The sequence below is a fragment of the Podarcis tiliguerta genome, assembly GCF_965153285.1.
Source record: "Podarcis tiliguerta genome assembly, chromosome: 8".
NCBI lineage: Eukaryota > Metazoa > Chordata > Lepidosauria > Squamata > Lacertidae > Podarcis > Podarcis tiliguerta.
Genome location: NC_139541.1, coordinates 62,742,998 through 62,761,244, shown reverse-complemented (window position 1 = coordinate 62,761,244; position 18,247 = coordinate 62,742,998). Strand labels below are relative to the sequence as shown.

General features: G+C 42.6%; 1 protein-coding gene across 8 annotated transcripts in view; it reads left to right on the top strand.

Annotated features, from left to right (window-relative positions):
- PHACTR4 (phosphatase and actin regulator 4) overlaps window positions 1–18,247 on the top strand; it is an 81,665-nt gene that overhangs the window by 19,084 nt on the left and 44,334 nt on the right. For all 8 annotated transcript variants that reach the window (XM_083455061.1, XM_083455065.1, XM_083455062.1 and 5 more), the window contains exon 2: window positions 2,450–2,496. In XM_083455061.1, coding sequence (XP_083311187.1) covers window positions 2,469–2,496 — 28 coding nt within the window. In that variant the 5' untranslated portion in view covers window positions 2,450–2,468. The remainder of the gene's footprint in view (window positions 1–2,449; window positions 2,497–18,247) is intronic.

The following is an 18,247-nucleotide window of genomic DNA, read 5'->3' as shown; positions in this document are numbered from 1 at the left end:
GTGCACAGCCTAGAGAAAAAGTGCCATGAGAACGTTGTGGTACATTTGTTTGGTTTTGATGATGTTGCAAATACTTTGTTACTTTAGCTGTAACTCTGACTACCTTTGAAATTTAGCACTAGTAGCGGCTCAGATGTTCCCTATTGTGAGGAAAGCCTCCCTTTTGGAACTTGCAAGCTTTCATACTACAGTATTTTCTTTCATGGAGTTGGTGGTTTTTCCTTGTTTAATTTAGAAGCATGCGTATCAGCCTGTCTTGTGACTGTGTTAGGGGAGTTGGTAACCGCTTGTTTGTGTGCAAATTGACCTTTCTGGTGAAGCTTATTGTGAAAGAAACTAAAATCCAACGTGGTGTCCATATAAATTAGGTCTACTATCTATCAATTTTTTGAAGCATAAACTTGAAAGAATGTGGCTGATTCATGGCACATTTATTCTGAACAAGTGGCAACCTGTAGGGGATTTGGCAGTAGTTTTCTACAGAAGGTCACTTCCAGAGCCTCTTAATTTCTTAAAATTGGGTAGTCCTCAATCCTGAATAGACTGGAAGAGCTCCCCCCCCCATATGTGCAAATTTATGTGTGCATGCCAAATTCCTTCTCATCTGTGAAGCCAGTCACTCTCTGGCTAATCTACCCCACAAGGTTGTTGTGAGGATTAAATGTGGGAAACAAACTAGGCATGCTTTCTCGAACTCCTTTGTGGAAGGACTGGATATAAATAAGAGAGAATCCCCTAACTAGTGTCACTTCCCAACATGAGAGCTATTTCTTAGGAGATGAAAACTTTTCACTGTCTAGTTGCATTACAGTTTGTGTGTTAATGCTGCTGGAGACCAAACCTTTGGTTTTCAGAGGATTGCTACTCCTTTGTCATCTCACCCGCACACCTTGAGACTAGCAATAAACCTATAGCTCAGTGTGCTTTCTGCAAGCCTCCTTTCCTTTGTTCTGCCTTTCCTTCAGGTCAAGGAAGAGCTAGATGGGTAGCCTCTCTTGTTTTGCCCAAAGGATACATTTCTACTTAAAATTTCCGCCCACTTGGTTTGTCAGTAGAGCTAAACTGGAAGCATAGAAAATGATGCTGCAGACAAGACCAGCTTAAAAATAGCTTAATATGCAACTTCATTTGTGAATGCTTCTTAAGCAGGGGTCGGCAAGGTTTTTGTGGCTTGGGCCGGTTCACGGTCCCACAGACACCGGAGTGGGCGGACACACGCATGCGCAAATGCTATTTTCGATACTCCTTCCGACACGGAGGAGGCGTGCACATCTTCCCATTGGCTGCAGGAGCTTCCTGCAACCAATGGGAAGCTGGCCAGCGTCGCAGAAGGTGGTCCCCTGTCTGCTCCACACTGGTTTAGCGCAGTGCACAGAAGCTGACCAAGTGGGCGGCGGGGGTCCCTGAGTGGACGGCAGGGGTCCATGGGCCAGTTAAATGACCCCTATGGGCCCCTTGTGGCCCATGGACCATAGGTTGCCGACCCCTGTTCTTAAGGGTACAAATGAAATCATAACCTATCTAGAAAATAGAACATTTGATCTAGAAAATCAAATGTTGCAGTAAGACAGGGTTTCCCAAACTTGGGACTTTAAAAATCTGGGTAATTAAATGTTAACCTGTCTTTTAGGAAGTACCACTTCAGACTGCAGGTTGGTGCTCATGTGACTGAATTGCCCTTGGTTGAAAGAAACCCCCTTACATTTTTTTCCCCTCTATCACAAACGGTTTTGATTTTATAGCACTCCAAAGTTTCATGAAATCTGCATTTCTGTCCCTCTTGAGATCCTCGGCCTTGTGTACATTTTATTTTATTTCCTCCAAGAAAGGGGGTTTCTTTCAACCATAAAGGAAGGGTGTACACCAAGTTTCATCAAAATTCAAGACAGTGGGTGGCATGACCGCGTTGAACTGACATGGAATGACCCTAGAGAGAAATGGACTGATGTGTTTTTAGGGTTATTACTGATGTGCAGAAGTTCTGTTCTGATCTGGGTTAAAGATTTGTCCTACAGAGTGAAAATAATATGATTTTAAAGTTTAAATGTAATTTGGGGTCCACACATTTTGTCTGGCATTGGTAGCGACATAATGTGTTGTCACCAGAACCCTGATCTTGTCCTTCAACATAATTTTTACTTGGAAGTAAGTTCCATTATATTCAATGGAGTTTTGTAGTGGGTTGGTCATGTAGTCCAACCCTCTGCAATGTAGGAATCCTTCCCACAGCTGTTCCTGGGTATGCTTGAACCACCAACCTTCTCGTTAAGTTGGAACTTTGCATGTAAGAAGGAAATCCTAAAGTTCCTAGGAACACTCTTTGACCATATTGTATATGAGTTTGTGTTTTTGACTGGAGATGTTTTTGTTTTGCTTGGATGTCAAATCTTCTGGTGTTCAACAGATCCATGATTTAATAAAATTTCTAATTTCTCTTTTCTTTTGCAAGATTTGCTCAAAAACCAAGCATGTCACAGGAAACGGAAGACAGCATTGGTAAGTGTTCTTCTGATTATCCAAAATCAGTGTTTGCAATCCCTTCTGTCCCCAATCGTTCTAAATTTTCATTTTTTAAAGTTCACTTTTAGTCTTAATTGTGGCATTGGCACACTGGCACAAATGGCATTGGCACAGTGGTCAATTGAATAGTCAGATATTATGCATTGATTGTATATTATTTGACCACAGTCAAATATTGATTGCAGTCACTGTGCTTAGAATTCTAAAGTTAAATTTATAAAGTTAATTCCTGAAGTATATCTGATTATTTGACAGAAATTGATCAGTCCTTCACCAGGCAAATGCCTGACCCTACAAACAAGTACATAAAGAGCTCTGAGTTTGCTGTTAGTTTAAGATTTTGACCTGAATGAGTTTTAGACCTGGAAGACATTTTCTCCCTTGGTTTGAAAAATTTGCAAGTATGTGATCTTATGTACACTCAGCTTTTTCAAAAATTTCTGTGAAAAGCAGTTATGATGCCAGAAGCTTTTCTCAAAACAGCTTCTGGGTCACAATGACAATTCTGCGGTTGAGAGGTTATAGGTCAGTGGTAGAATTCAAAAATGCTTTCCAGGCAGAAGGTCCCAAGTTGCATCCCCAACATCTCCATGTAAGGCTAGGAAAAGCTGCTGTTTGAAAACCTGGGGAGCTACTTTCATTCTGAGTAGATAGTACTGAGCTAAATGGACCAATGGTTGTGGTGTACCAATGGAGAAGGAAAATGATTTATTTGGGTTCAGAAGCACTTCTCTAATTTATTTGTGCATGGCATTATGCCATGTGTTGTGTGTGAAGGAAAGGATTAAACACGGAATTAAAAACAGTTGTCTGTGCTATATGACTTTCCCAGGTCAAATTAACCTATGTAGGTGACTTTAATTGATGGCATAAAAAGGATTTGGCATGTTTCAAAATTTGTGCAAAGCTGGCAGTAAGATGCTGTAAACTCTTTTCCATCTGATTTTTTTTTTTTTTTTGGCCAAAATTCTTAACAATACATAATGTGCAGCAAAGGCAATTACTTTTGCAAGTGAGCCACCTGCCTTTTGACATTTCTGGTGTTGCCTGATCTATTAGAGATAATTGTAAGAAACTATTTGCTTTGTGGATGATATAGACTATACATTCTGTCCTTTTAAAAAGACTCCCCCCAAATGATATGGCAAAGAGATTTTCTGACTTAGTTTTATTGTTGCAGCCTTTTAAAAAGTTTGTGACCCCAAATCTGCACAGTGGCCATTGATTTTTATTTTTATTTTTTGTAGTCCAAGACTTGGGAACCAGGAGGCACTGTTCTGTCATGCATTGTCCCAGTGCCCGTAATGACAGGGATTAGTTATGGAAAGGCCAGCTTGGGACACAGCAGAAATCGGTCTCCAAGGCCCTAATGACTTGGTTGGCATAACTGCAGTTTCCTGTGTATGCTGGAGTCCGTGACTGAAATGTCTTCGTGTTGGTGCTCCTGATGACAGCAGAGCTACTATTATGTGCTGTAATTGTTCCTTTAATTGGATGTTTCGCTAGTGTTACTGCCCCATTTCTTTTCCCTTGAGATTTGATGCAAGCTATGCTGTACTGCAGAATGCTCTTTGGATAATCTAAGTGATAATTGTTGTAAGGGTTCTATTCTTAGATGCAGTGCTTTTTTCTGGGAGGGCAGACGCAGGGTTACGCATACCCCTAAACATTTTGTGAATCTAAGTTTGGCCTCATTGAGGGGCAGTATTTCAAGATGAGTAGGAAAATGAGAGAACCCCTAAACATTTTTTGAGAAAAAAGGCACTGCTCAGATGTATTTAATATTCCCCCCATAGTAATGTATGCCTTCATGGTACAGTGATCAACTCTGCAAACTTTTCATGGCTGAGTTAATGCAGCTAAAGCCAAAATTCCTGCGACTTTTGAATCAGAGGGTTTAACACTGCCCCCCTCCCCACAAACAGCCCAGCTTGGCAATGCTAGATTTCAGTTGCTAGGAGCAATTGATGCAGCATGTCGCTGTTTTATCTTCCCAAGTAACTATTTAAGATGTCTATAGCCTTGTACTCACAACATAGAGTGAACATGGGGAGTCTTGTGTGCCTGCATGGAGTCTGTGTACTTGCAGCTGTTCCAGCCTAGGGTTCTCCCTGTGTAATTAGGAATCCCGGAAGAGAATCTTGCATGCAGATAGTTGCATCTTTGTGGACTCTATGTGTACATTAAATTGAATGCATGTAGCTTGGGGGACGATGGGGCTACTTCCCTCCCACCAAGTATCAGTTACCTACTGCAAATAGGGCTCTAGGCAGAGGCCAGAGTGGCCATGAAGCAGAGCTTTGCAGTCCAGGTCTTTTGAGACCAGCTCTGTTGACTTCAGCACTTTCTCCCCCATCTTTTATTTACTTACATGTATTTCCCAACCAGGTGGCTGGACTGATTTCTGTCCTTTGCCATTTGTTTGTTTACCGCTTGCACAATAGGTGCGTAGCTATTTAGATTAGAAGACCTTGTGAGTCTTCTGAATAGCATTGTTGTGCACCTTGTTGGCCACGAGGGGATCCCAAGGAAAGTTTTTCCCCAGCTGCTTTTTGAAGAAACTGTGAGGAAGAAGCAGTTTCTGCTTGGTTGCTGCAGCTAATCTGCTGCCTTATGGAGTAATATGGCTGATAATAAGATAAAATCTATTAGATTGAGCTTTTGTTTTGCCTTGTGTTCTCATGAAAAGATTAATTAATTTTTTTTAAGCTTGTGGATATTAAACCCTCCAGAGGAGAATACATAACAGTTGTCTGGGTTTTATGATGCAGTGGGGATTAATGTGAATCAGCATAGCAATGCCTTTTTGGTGCAGGTCTCTATTAAAAGCTTGCTGTGTGATTCTTTCTTTCCTAGAAAACTTTTTACTCTTACAGCAGCATTCTGAAGTCGTATGCTTTTATTTTCCCTTCCTTGCATAACTGAAAATGGGGCAAATTTTACAGAATGGATTTGATTTGGAGGACACAGCACTAGAGGAAATGGTATATTTGTAAATCTTTTGCCGCTGTGTTCAAATGTCACATTAAGGCTTAGTTAATGGTTAGCTATGACTTAATGCAAATGAGCAGAGTTTTGATGCACAACAATCCCTGCTTCATCCCTCCTCTACTTTTAGTTGTGCCAGGAGCAGCAAGCCTTGACTTGTGTTGTCCAAAGTCAGGCTCATGATTTGGTTCTCTTTAAGCGACCATGGACCTGGTTTCACATGTAATTCTAAACCTAACCATTGCTTACCTCTGGGTGGTGGTGCAGCAGCAGGAGCAGGACCAGGGAAGAGGTGAAGAGACTGCAATTTCCCCCATGGATATTACAGGCTTGCTAAGCCACACTTTGACTTCACGTTACATGTGAACCAGGCCTTTGAAATGCATTTAATGTTACTATGCAGCATTGTAATGGTATTGCACTGATGTGCTGGCAACACTAATTTCTATTTTGTTGATAAAGCCTCCAGGATTTTAGATGGCAGGCTTCTTGGGGACATGGACTATGCTTGTGTCAGTGTTTGTTTCAGTGTTTGCCCTGCTTCTCTCCTCTTCCTTAAACACATCCTCAAGGTGGGTTGAGCCCAGCTTGTCTGTTTCTGTGCAGCACCAGCCTCACTATTCCTCCCAACTGAGCTCTGATCCTAGAAGCAAGCTCACCTGTGAGAAGAATAACATTGGGGTGGTGGGAGTGGGGAGGTCAATAGGGAGGTGAGGTGAAAGTGAAAGGAATGTCTCCCAATATTCACGTCTTATTCTTAAGACCGGTCCCATATAAAAGGCAGGGCAGAGTTTAATGAGATCTCGTTAAGCCTCTGAATAGTAATGATGATGGCAAGGATATGGCATACACATTTTAAAAATGGAATAAAATAGATTTGCTGCCTTTTGCACATAGTCTTCATATTTGGCAAAGGCCTTATCTGTGGCAGTTGTAAACAAAATTTACTGCTGACTATAATTCACCCTTATTATTTCAGTTCAAGATTTGCAGGCATGTTGGTCAGAATGTTGTTGTTCCTGTTGCACTTGCCTGTCTGACAAGCCTCAACTTGGCATTCATGCCCAATTTTTCTGGTTGCTCCAATTATATAAGTGCCTCATGTTATGTGTTGTGTAGTCAGGCTCTTCTGCTCTCGAGACACTAGATGGCAGGCTTCACTTTGAGCTTTCTACCTGTGTGGCAAAAAAATTCCTGCTTCTTGTTTGTAATGAGTTGTTTTTAGAATTCTAATGGAAGATTTTACCTTATGTGCAGCTTCCAAGTGTTAAGCTAGGAATAGTCATTGTAGTGCCTTCCTAGTGTTGTTGGATTCCAATTCCCTTCATTTTTTTCCATGCTGACAGGGGTTGATGGAAATGGGAGTCAGACATCATCTAGAAGGCACTATATCGGCTATCTCAGTGCAAAGGTATAACGTCAGCATTCATTCATGAGAACTTTTTTGTTTACAGTTGTTTGTTAAAATATTTTTTCCACATCCTTTCAATTTGTGGTTCCATGAAGCAACTATGAAAATACTGATTGTTTTAGTACATTGTTTTAAAGCATCATGGCTAAAATACAAGGCACATCTCAGCAACAGAAACAACAAAATAGACAATAGAATTATAGCAACGTCAGTCATTCAGCAATTAACTCCAAAAGGCAGGGAAACCCCTCCATGTAATAGCTGTAGACTAATGAAGATGGAATGAGATGGACCTCCTTTGGAAGGAAGCTCCAGTTTTCATGCCAGTGTTGAAAAGACTCTGACCAGCATGATAATCTAGGATATGGGTGGACGTGGGGTCACAAAGTGCAGGGCCTCTCAGAAGGCTCTTCAGTGTATGGACAAGCTGATACGGGATAAATCTTGTTATAAAAGTTGGGTTGATGGGTGGAATATAAATTTAGTGAGTAAAATAATAAATACATTATAGGAGTCATAGCCCAACAACATCTAAAGGGCTGCAGCTTCTCTACCCATGAGGCAAAGCAGGGCTGAGGAACCTATATGGCCCTTCCAGTGTTGCTGGACCCCAAACTCTCATGAGCCCCAGCCAGCATAGCCAGGGGTCCAGGATGATGGGAACTGTAGTCTTAACAACACCTGAAAGGCCACTGGTTCCCTATCCCTGCTGTAAAGGGCTTCCATGGGCTTTTTACTGAAATTACATGTGAAATTGCTCCGTGTTCCATTCTTTATGAAACAATAGAAATTTGACACTTGACGAGGTGGTTTGGTGTTGTCTTAAACTTAAGTTTCTCTCTGCGTGTTGCAGGGATGGAGCTTCAAATTTAATGTTTTAGTGAGCTGGGTGGGGGGACCTAAGTAATTTTTCTTCCTTAATGCAAAATCTATCCTTGTAATTGGCATAAAAAACACTGACTCTTAGCAAATTGCTGAAACACTGTCAGTGGGGTGCAACATCTCTCTCAAAAGGGCATCAGGCCAGTGGGAGTCAACTGTGCATTTCAGCAGTTTCGAATGGTGCTGTGTGGGAAGCTATTTCCGTTAGCTCCAAATTTATTTCATGTTCGTTTACTGTTCTTGTGTGTGTAGCAATATCAACACCCTATTTTATGTGGGTGGTGGTGGTTCTCATATAAGGACTAAACTCACAGTGGCCCTTCCTTTGGTCTCATTCTTCAGTTATTTGTCTTCTGGGACTGTTGTTGCAGCAGAGGCACAGTAAGGGGCTTACAGAAAGGCGCTTCTAGTGGGCTGAGCACATGTCTGCACCTTGGTAACCTGGCATTATTCATTTATTTTAAATTTATATGTTCTAGGTGACAAGCAAAACTTAAACTTGTATAAAACAATTTAACAAAGCAGTTCAAAATAAGAATACAGTGGTACCTCGGGTTACAGACGCTTCAGGTTACAGACTCCGCTAACTCAGAAACAGTACCTCGGGTTAAGAACTTTGCTTCAGAATGAGAACAGAAATTGCACAGCGGTGGCAGCGGGAGGCCCCATTAGGTAAAGTGGTACTTCAGGTTAAGAACGGACCTCCAGAATGAATTAAGTTCTTAACCCGAGGTACCACTGTACATAGAAGAATCCTCTAAGTTATAAATCTGAGATGATCAGATCTCTCCTTCTGCTGTTTGCAATGGGTGCTGTATGCAGGGGCGTATGAAGAGGGGATGAGAGGGCGGCTCACCCCAGCTGCCACCCTGGGGTGTGTGTGTGTGTGTGATAAGATGGCCCGTTGCCTCCCTGTGGTGTTCATACGTGCCCCGCCCCGGGTGCTGACAGTGGTGGAGTATCCCGGGGTGTGGCACACCGACCACAGGGGCGTGACATGCATCTTGGGGGCGTGGCACCCAGCGCGGGCGGGGGGGGGCAGCCTCGATGGCACCCCACCAGGATCACGCTGCTGGGTGCGGTGCGCTCCCCACACACTCCTCTTCCTCCGCCAGTGGGTGCCAGAGAGGCTTCCTCGGCCCCTGGCTATATGGCTCCAGTGGAGGTGGCAACGGAGGCCGCCATTCGCTCTCTCCTTCCTACTCTTTTTGCCATGCAGGTTTAATCCCTGTATTGGACAACTGCATATTCCTGCATTGCAAGGGAGTTGGGATAGATGATCGTCAGGGTGTCCCAACTCTACAATTCTGTGAATCTTGGAATAGAGTGTTCACCTCTATCTTCGGAGAGTAATTTTTGGGAGGTTTCCCCCCCCCCCTTTTAAATACATCTGCTGAAAGTCTTAAACAAACCTTTAAAATGGCCTGCACCTTTGATGTAAATGAAGCCTTCCCCTCTGACACTTGATGCCCCATTTACTGTTTGAAGCCTAGGAATTTGCTCCAATGCTATCGGATGCTACATCAGAACATCTACATTAAAAAAAATAAAAATAAGGATGATCATACTTCGACTGTCTCTTTCAGTTCTACAGATACATGACATTTGGTGCTCAATGTTATCTGCAGATTCTTGATTGAGTTTTGGGCTTTGGGCCTCCAAAGTTGCAGGCAGCCTTTCTCCATGGTGCGGAGTCCCTGTGCTCTGCAAACACACCTGTATCCATGCACCCTGACTCCCATGCTGCTGATTTCATGTGTGAATCGAGCCCAAGACTGGCCTTTTGAGGAGATGCAGGCAACAGCTGGGTGAGGTGAGCATTTCTCTGGGTTGCTGCAGCCCTGGTTTTTTTCTACCTTCAAAGGCTACCTGAATACTAGTTGCTGAGAGAGGATTGTTGTTGCCTTCATGATGGGCTGTTGGGCGCCTCGTTACTTTCTGGTGGCCACAGAATGCTGGACTAAAGGGGCATTTTGCCTGATTCATTATTGCTGCTCTTATGAGGTTTGCATACTCATCCTGGCTTGTTTTGAAACCCACAGTCTTTTGACTTCCCGGGGCTCTTCTTTTAGGAGCCTTAAGGCATATCAGTCCCATGTTAGCCTGACTCAGGGGTAGGCAACCTAAGGCCCATGGGCCACAAGTGGCCCACGGGGGTCGTTTAACCAGCCCACGAGCCACCCCCGAACTGAGCTGCCTGTGCGGCAAGTCCCCACGTGCTGTGCTAAACCAGTGCGGCGCGGCACAGGGGCTCGCTTCTGCGGTGCCGGAAATCACATCTGTGCATGCTCTGATGCCAACGCCGGAAATCGTGTTTGCGCAGATTCCGGAAATTGCAGCCATGCCTGTTTTCTGCTGCTTTGCACGCACAGGGTGCAATTCTGACTCGAAAAATATTACCATGGAAAAATCGACATGTCTTCTATTGTGCCTGTCATGAAATCAAACTTTCCTTTTGTTTCCTTTGGCTTTCCAATGTTACAGTTCCTTATTAAGGAAAAGGTGAGAAGCAAATAATTCTTGCTGCTCTTTGCAGTGCTGCCCAGTAGGTTTGACACCCACCAGGCATATCTCGGTTGATCCAAGTGTGACAATTTCCAAAGTCTGTGCTGGAAATAGGTATAGGTAAGAACAATGACAGATATGACAAATCAGCCACATAGATCTTTAAAATGCTTCCTGCAACAAATATGACTTTTTTAAATGCCAGGAATTTGTCAAAGAGAATGCTAACAGAATCTCCTGGGACAAAGCATTCCAAAACCTGGGTGTTAGTAAATCCATCCATTGTATGTAAGCCACAGTATAAGGCAACTTCCTGTGTTCTTTGTGCCGTGCCACAGATGGGGGTGAACTAGGGTGCTGAAAGATAGTAGCTTGCACAAGACTGCCTTGGGAGTTCATGACTGAGGAGGTGAGATCAAGCTTCAATTTTTAGCCTTCTGCGCAACTTGCTTGTCTACTCAGCCAGGCACTCTGGGCTGCCAGTCCATACTGATGCCTGACAGCTTGAAATGCCCCCAATTGCTCTTGCTTCCAAACTCAATTGGGTCTCTCATTCTAGCAACTTTTTGTGGGACTCCATACCTGCTATGTGTTTGCCTATGATTTCTAGTTCTTACATTTAAGATTTTGGTAGGAGAGCTTGTGAAGATAAAATGAAAACCCTTCCCAAATACCAGCTTCATACATTCAATGTGTGTTTGTGTGTGTAAATAATAGTCTGATCACTACAGGATTCAAAAGTTAATTGCTTATTCACTTCAACCACAGGCTGCCTATACCTGCAAGCTAGAGCAAAGTCTAGAAAGCCCACACAAAGAGGGGTTGCTAACCTCTTGAAACCAAATGTGTGCATCTTGTTCTTGTAGAACTGAAAGTGTGAGATGGAAGGTGGGGGGGGGGGGGATTGTGTCTAGAGAAAAGCCAAGTATCTCAGGAAGTGTAAAAGATCATATCTGGAGAAGGATAACGTTTTTGCAGCTGTTTCTTTCATAATGCTGGAGTGCTGCACCTACCTGTTTTTCAGTCCCTGTTATCACCACTTGCCAGTTTCCACCCTCCCCCCCAATCCCGCCCTGCAGAATGGCCTTTCCATTGTAAGCAGCTGTTATTTCATTGTGTCAGTAGGGCTGGACCCGCATTATGCAGGATCTTTGTTGTCCTCCCCCACATTGCCAGCATGCTTGACTGATCCTCATTAAATTGGGTTAGGCATCAGATTTCTGCATTTGGCTCTGGGGTTAATTTAAGTAAGCAAAACACTTTTGTCTTGTTTTACCGGGATGACCAGGAGATCTCTTTCAAGTTGCATAGATTTTTTTGTTTTGTTTTTAAAGTACAGAGAAAGAATTTGGAAATGTGACTGCACAGGACACAACCACTTTGACATTGGGGCTGAGATTGGGCCCCTGTCCCAATGAATGTTTGTGTGGCCCCTATGCTGTTTGCCTGTGACTGGACCACTGAGGCTATCTTATTTCATCTGGCCTTTGGATTGGACTGCTTTGTCACTTGGTACGCTCTCTCTCTCTCTCTGGTGGAGTAGTTTTGCTGCCCTGTTTATTTTCATTCTGTCTTATGAAAAGCAGCTACAAAGTTCAGGTCTTTTTAGCTTAGGGAAAAATCAAGTCAGGGGTGTGGCGGGGGGAAGACACATGATACAGGTGGATAAAATTATGCATGGTCTGGAGAAAGTGGAAAGGGAAATGTTTCTCTCTTTCAGACATCCATTGAAGCAGAATAGTAGAAAAATTCAAAACAAACAGAACTATGTGCTTCACACAGTGTGTAGTTAAACTGGAATTTACTACCACAAGATGTAGATATGGCCGCCTTGGAGTGCTTTAAAAGGGGATTAGACGAATTCATGGAGAATAAGGTTCTAGTGGAGCTTGGCAATTGGCATGGGGAAGTAGCTTGGGATGCTAAGCAAGCAACCAGATCATCTCTGAGATGGCACAACTTAGTGATGTTCATATTTCTTGGGCAGATGTGTTGTTGGGCTTGTAGTAACCTGAATCACAAGGCTGTTAAACTGGAAGGGTTTCTTCTGCGCTGATCCTGTCTTTGGGGAACTATTTATTCATAAATCATTTCAAAAGGTATATTGGTGCAATGTACAAGGAGGCCAAACCTGTAATTATGGTTAGATTCATGCAATTAGGAAAGCCTAGCAAAAAGCAGCTTGTGTGTATCTGTGACAAATAAGTGAACTACTGTGGAAGTCGAGAAAGTTTTAGTGATTACAGAACGAAATGTGAAGAGCATTTTTGCTCCTGAATTTATCTCTTCAAAATGAAAGAGTTTAACCAGTTTCTTGTTTGAAAGTTCCTTTCAATTACTTACCAGTGGTGGCCAAAGTCTTCCCGAAGGGATCAGCTGCTGAGCTTGCATATGCTGAACTTGCTTCGCATTTTAATAAGCTTCTAGTCCAGTTAGAAAGTAAAATAGGGCAGGTGCCTGTAAATATTGGTTGCTTCCCAAAAGCTAAACCAAAGAGCTTTTATTTGGCGTTATATAGCTAAGCCAAAAGAGCAAACACTGCTAGTAGTAGGAATATGGAAAGCTGCCTCAGACTGAGTCAGGCCCTTGGTCCATCTCAGCTCAGTGTTGTCTAAAGTGACTGGCAGCAGCTCTCCAGGGTTTCCTACAGAGGACATTCCCAGCTCTAGCTGGGGATTGAAACTGGGACCTTCTGCATGCACAGCAGATGCCCTTCCTCTAAGCTATGCTCTTTCTTTATTATTCTCATATTCGAAAGCTTCTTGGACCCAATTGTGAAAACATTGAATTGGAGTCATATTGGTACAGGAAGCTCCCCATTTGCGTGGGGGTTGTCTTCTGGGTCATTCGCACGTCAGTGGTCATGCGTCAGCCTGCCCGTCCCCTGTTGGTGTTGGTACGTAAATCGGACGTGTGCAAAATGGTCACTGCCTGCATAAGTAATAGAGGAAAAACCTGGTGCCGGGTATATTGGAGACTCCTAGGAAACTATGGTTTGCAAAGAGGGACAGTCCGAGGAATGTTTTCATTGCATTCCTTACGTTAGGAATTCTTTCCATTGTGTGCAGACTGATGCAAACTATGGTTAATATGCTTCCCTCCAAAAACATGCTGTTTTGTCTGGTTGCCTTTTGCCTTTTGATGCTCCTAGATAGCTCTGTCACCTGGTTTCTGCATCACTACCCTTTTCCGTCTACTATGTTTCTGTGGTTTTTGGCTCAATTTTCAGATCTTCAGAAAGTTCCACATATGCCTGAACTTACTTGTTTGAGGTTGGATTAGTTCCCTGTTTTGAAGACTTTTGTTTATTTAATTATTATTATTTTTTGCACATTGCTTGCCACCCACCATTTTATTTCTTGGCCTAGTGAAGTTAGCTACATCTGCCTATACCAGCCTTTCCCCAACTTGATGCCCACCCTCTGACGTTGATCTATGACTCCCATCTTGGGCTGATGGGAGTTGTAGTGCAAAACATCTGGAGCAAACCAAGTTAGGGAAAGTTGGTCTGACCTGTGCATTCTGCCTCCCAGATGTGCTTCCAGAAACTAAAACGAAAACTTTGTATTCTCTACTTTCATTAAAGTCTTTTGGGTATGATTTTGTTTGGCATGTATTACCCCTCCAGCAGATTTGGGAAAGTCTTTCTATTTCCTGTTTAGTTATGGGCTCACAGCTGCCAAACGAATTTTGGCACTTTTTCATCAGTACCTTCCTCCAGATACTTGGTTTTGAGGGATATTATTCTTTTAAAAACCAGGTATCTGGAGGAAGGTACTGTTGAAAAAGTGCCTAAAAGTGAAATAAGAAGCTGGGGCAGGGAGAAGTAACACCCATGATTTGGGGGTGGCAGGGGGAGGGGAAGAAAATAATAAACAGAGTTGGATTTAAAAGCCAGCCGTGAAATTGTCAAATCAGATTGCAAATCAAGTTGAAATAGTTGGGACATTAAAATTGACTGATTTGATTTTAATCATTAGTGTATCTTGCAAACTGTGACTGACCATAGTTCATGTTCAGACCTAGCAGTTCTGTTGGGTTTATTCTATTTTTTTCTTAACGAAGCAGAGTGCATGAATTCAGCCAACCAATCTGAATACTTATTGGCACAACCTTATTCTATCTGTGTTTGACTGTCACTTCCTGGCATTGAAAGATGAAAGCTGTCAAGCTTGTTTAAGGACTGTGAAATTTAGACACCTGTGTGTCCTTCAGAGCTCTCTAGTAATTAGAATAATATGAACAGTGTGTCTGAGTGAACCCAAAGTGAATTTGGCTCCCTTTCATGCTGAATTTCTGGTTGCAGTTGAGCCATTCTGATGGAATTTTGGATTTATTGGACTATGGAAGCTGTTGGAAGAGATTGGAGTTTTGAATTTGTTCAGTAATCTTGTGGTAGTTAGTGGTCATGGTTCTAACATTGCAGTCTTTAATATTTTAAGGGGTGTGATACCAATGAAGTCAGTGTCTCCAAATCAGCATCTTCTTTCATAATGCAAATGGGTCTTGAGCTTGTTTGTTTTTTAGAAGTCATTTTTTCTTTATTGCATTACTGTAATTTGGAATGTTTTCTTTTCCAAGTTTGATGGGGAAATATTAAATACTGCCTTTTGGGGGGGGTACATAAAGGCTCCCTTTTGCTAAATTAATAAGTTGTCATTTTCTTTTCCTTTGGGATTTGTCAAAAAACAAAATGAAAAATGTTCTTCTTGAGCTTTTGCTCAATTAATAGTTGTATTAATTGTTACCAATTGCATAAAAAGTGTGCGCGCACACATACAAACACACATACCATATTTTTTGCTCTATAAGACTCACTTTTTCCCTCCTAAAAAGTAAGGGGAAATGTGTGTGCGTCTTATGGAGCGAATGCAGGCTGCGCAGCTATCCCAGAAGCCAGAACAGCAAGAGGGATTGCTGATTTCACTGCACAGCGATCCCTCTTGCTGTTCTGGCTTCTGAGATTCAGAATATTTTTTTTCTTGTTTTCCTCCTCCAAAAACTAGGTGCGTCTCATGGTCTGGTGCGTCTTATAGAGCGAAAAATACGGTATATATGGGGAATGCAAATACCGTTAAGTGGAAATTTGTTCAGATTTAGCATGTTATGTGGGAAAATGAGTGCAAGTGCTATATTCTCATTTTCCATTTCACATACTATTTAAGAAGTTGAGGTGGCCAAATGCTGTTGGACTACAGCGTCCATCATCCCTCACCTGTTGGCCATGCTGTAGGCAGGGGCTGATGGGAGTTGGAGCCCAACAGTATTTGGAGATGCCACATTGGCTGGCCCTTCTTTTGAGATTTAAGGTGTGGGCACCCAAATCTTGAACATGAGAAAGCAGGCCTTCAGTTGTCAGGGATGGAGAACCTGTGGTCATCCAGAAGTTCTTGGACTCCAACTGTCATCTACTCCAACCAGCATGACCAATGGTCAGGGATAATAGAAGCTGTAGTTCTGCAACATCCGAAGGTCCACAGGTGTCACATGCTTGGTCTAGCAAAATATGAAAGCCAAGAGGAAAATCCAACAAGCAGGTTAAAAGCCCTTCAAAGTGGGCACTTGGAAAGGGGGAGGGTGGGAGGAGAGAACCTGATGAAACAGAGCAAAACTATTTAAGAATGTTCAGAATGCTATTTGTTTCCACCTCTCCCCGCCTTGAGCTCCCTCCAGGAATGTTTATCAACCCAGTAGTGATGCATTCATCGGACAATAAAAATCTTCTTAAAAAATCTTTCCTCAATTTGGATCTTCTATCTAATCTGTGGGGTCCCTGTTGCCGAGATAGTTGTAAAGCAAGTGCTCCATCGTTGTTGATCCTGAACTGACAGTTCAGGACTGGCAAAAAGGATCCTCCCATGTCAACATCTGATGTATTTGATTGTTTGAGTCACTGAAAATGTTTGTGTTGCAATAGTGAAGGCAAAGAATGTTTGTCATTCCTTATTGTAGTATCCTGTGGGCCTCCAGATGGCTCCAGGGGGCCTCAAAGCAACTTCTAAACTTCAAGTGTTGAATTCCTTTTTGTGACATTAATGGGAGGATTTTGAAGAGAATGGAGGGATTGGTACTGGTTCACATTTTCTCTTTTTTCAAATGCGGGTTAAACTTTGCCAGTCAGGGCCGACGGATCCTGTCTTTAAGCACAACTAGGTAGCTTGCTAGTGTTGGGTGCCAAGTGTGAGCAACCACTTGGGGCCATGACCAAGGGCTCACTGAGGATGTGAGGGGAACATGTACAACCTCAGCAGGCTATGGATATGTGTAGCAGTTTGATCCTGTGGGTCCCAGGTATTAGCCAAAAGTACTTAGAACCCCAGTACTGCATTCCTGAACACACGGGGGGGGGGGGTGTAGGGCAAAGCACAAATGTTCCATACAAGTATCCTTCTCTAAAGGCTGCTGGAAAGACTTTCCAAAATCCCACATCAGGGATACTTTAGGCAGGGTCTTTCCAGCCATCCTTGGGGATGGATGAATTTAAAATGGGAAATAATCATGCTTTGCTCATCCCTGTCAATCTGTAGGTCTAAGATTATCTAGATTATTCAGATGTCTATTATTCAGATTATTCAGTTGTGGTGGGTGGAATAGCAGAACTTCCTTCCTTGTGCTTTTTTGAAATAAAACATCCAAGCAAGCCTGCCACAAAACAACCCAGAAGACGCCCTCCCCCCTCCAGAACCAATAAAAAGCTATTTTTTAATTTACAAAATTACAAATCAGAGAACTTTTTGCAGCTTTCTGTAGGTACTACTTTTGCAATTAAGGCTCTCTAATTTTTATTGAACTCTGTTGAAAGGGTTGGTTGCAGTTTCTTTTTCTTAGAAGGTATGAGGTACTAACATTATTTTTTCTTCAATATGTAAATGTTATAACTTTTCCTATTTATAGGGACAGCCCCAATTTTTCTAGTATCTCTCTCTCTTTTATTTTATAGCACCATTTTTTCTTTTTGGAAAGAATTTGAAGATGCCCTTTAAAAATATTGCCAGAGTTGATATCTGTCCACTTGAGTTCTTCAGTATTTAGCTTTCTCCAAGGTCTCATGTTAAATATGAGCGCATACCCCTCTACATTTCTCAGTTGAAAATAGGGACAACATATTCTACATCAGGAAGCTTTTCCCATGTTTGATCTCCTGCACACATAGATGTCATATACACATCAACATCGGTCACCTTGAGCCAGTTCCAACCTCTCAGCCTTACTATATTGCAGTGTTGTTGTAAAGAAAAAGAGTGTGAGGGAAGGGATTGTGTATAGCATCTTCAACAGATACAGTGGTACCTCGGGTTACATACGCTTCAGGTTACAGACTCCGCTAACCCAGAAATATTACCTCGGGTTAAGAACTTTGCTTCAGGATGAGAACAGAAATTATGTTCCAGCGGCGCGGCAGTAGCAGGAGGCCCCATTAGCTAAAGTGGTGCTTTAGGTTAAGAACAGTTTCAGGTTAAGAACAGACCTCCGGAACGAATTAAGTACTGAACCCGAGGTACGACTGTAAATGGAATTGTAGCTCTAAGCTGCCTTGAGGTCCCTGTCAGGGGAAAAGCTGGGATATAGCAACAACAACAACATCAACAAGAAGTGAAGATGCCTGGGCACCAGGATGGCACCTGACATCACCACCTCGGGATCATTGGATCTGGACTGCTTTCGTAAACTAATACCCCATCTGTAGGGTATATCTATCAGTTATATAATATCTGTACAATCAGAATGAATTTCTGGAACTAAATCACTTTTTCTGTGCAGCCTGAGCAAGAGCAGTCACCATTAAGAAAAAGAAGTCAAAATAGGCCAATATATATATGTGGACTATCTCTGAATCAAGTGACTTTCCTTCTTCAGTTCTCAAAGTCCTTAACCTAGCCCAAGGTTGTCATCTCGAACTAGCCAGATGTTTAACTGGAAATCAATCACAGTCAGTCCATC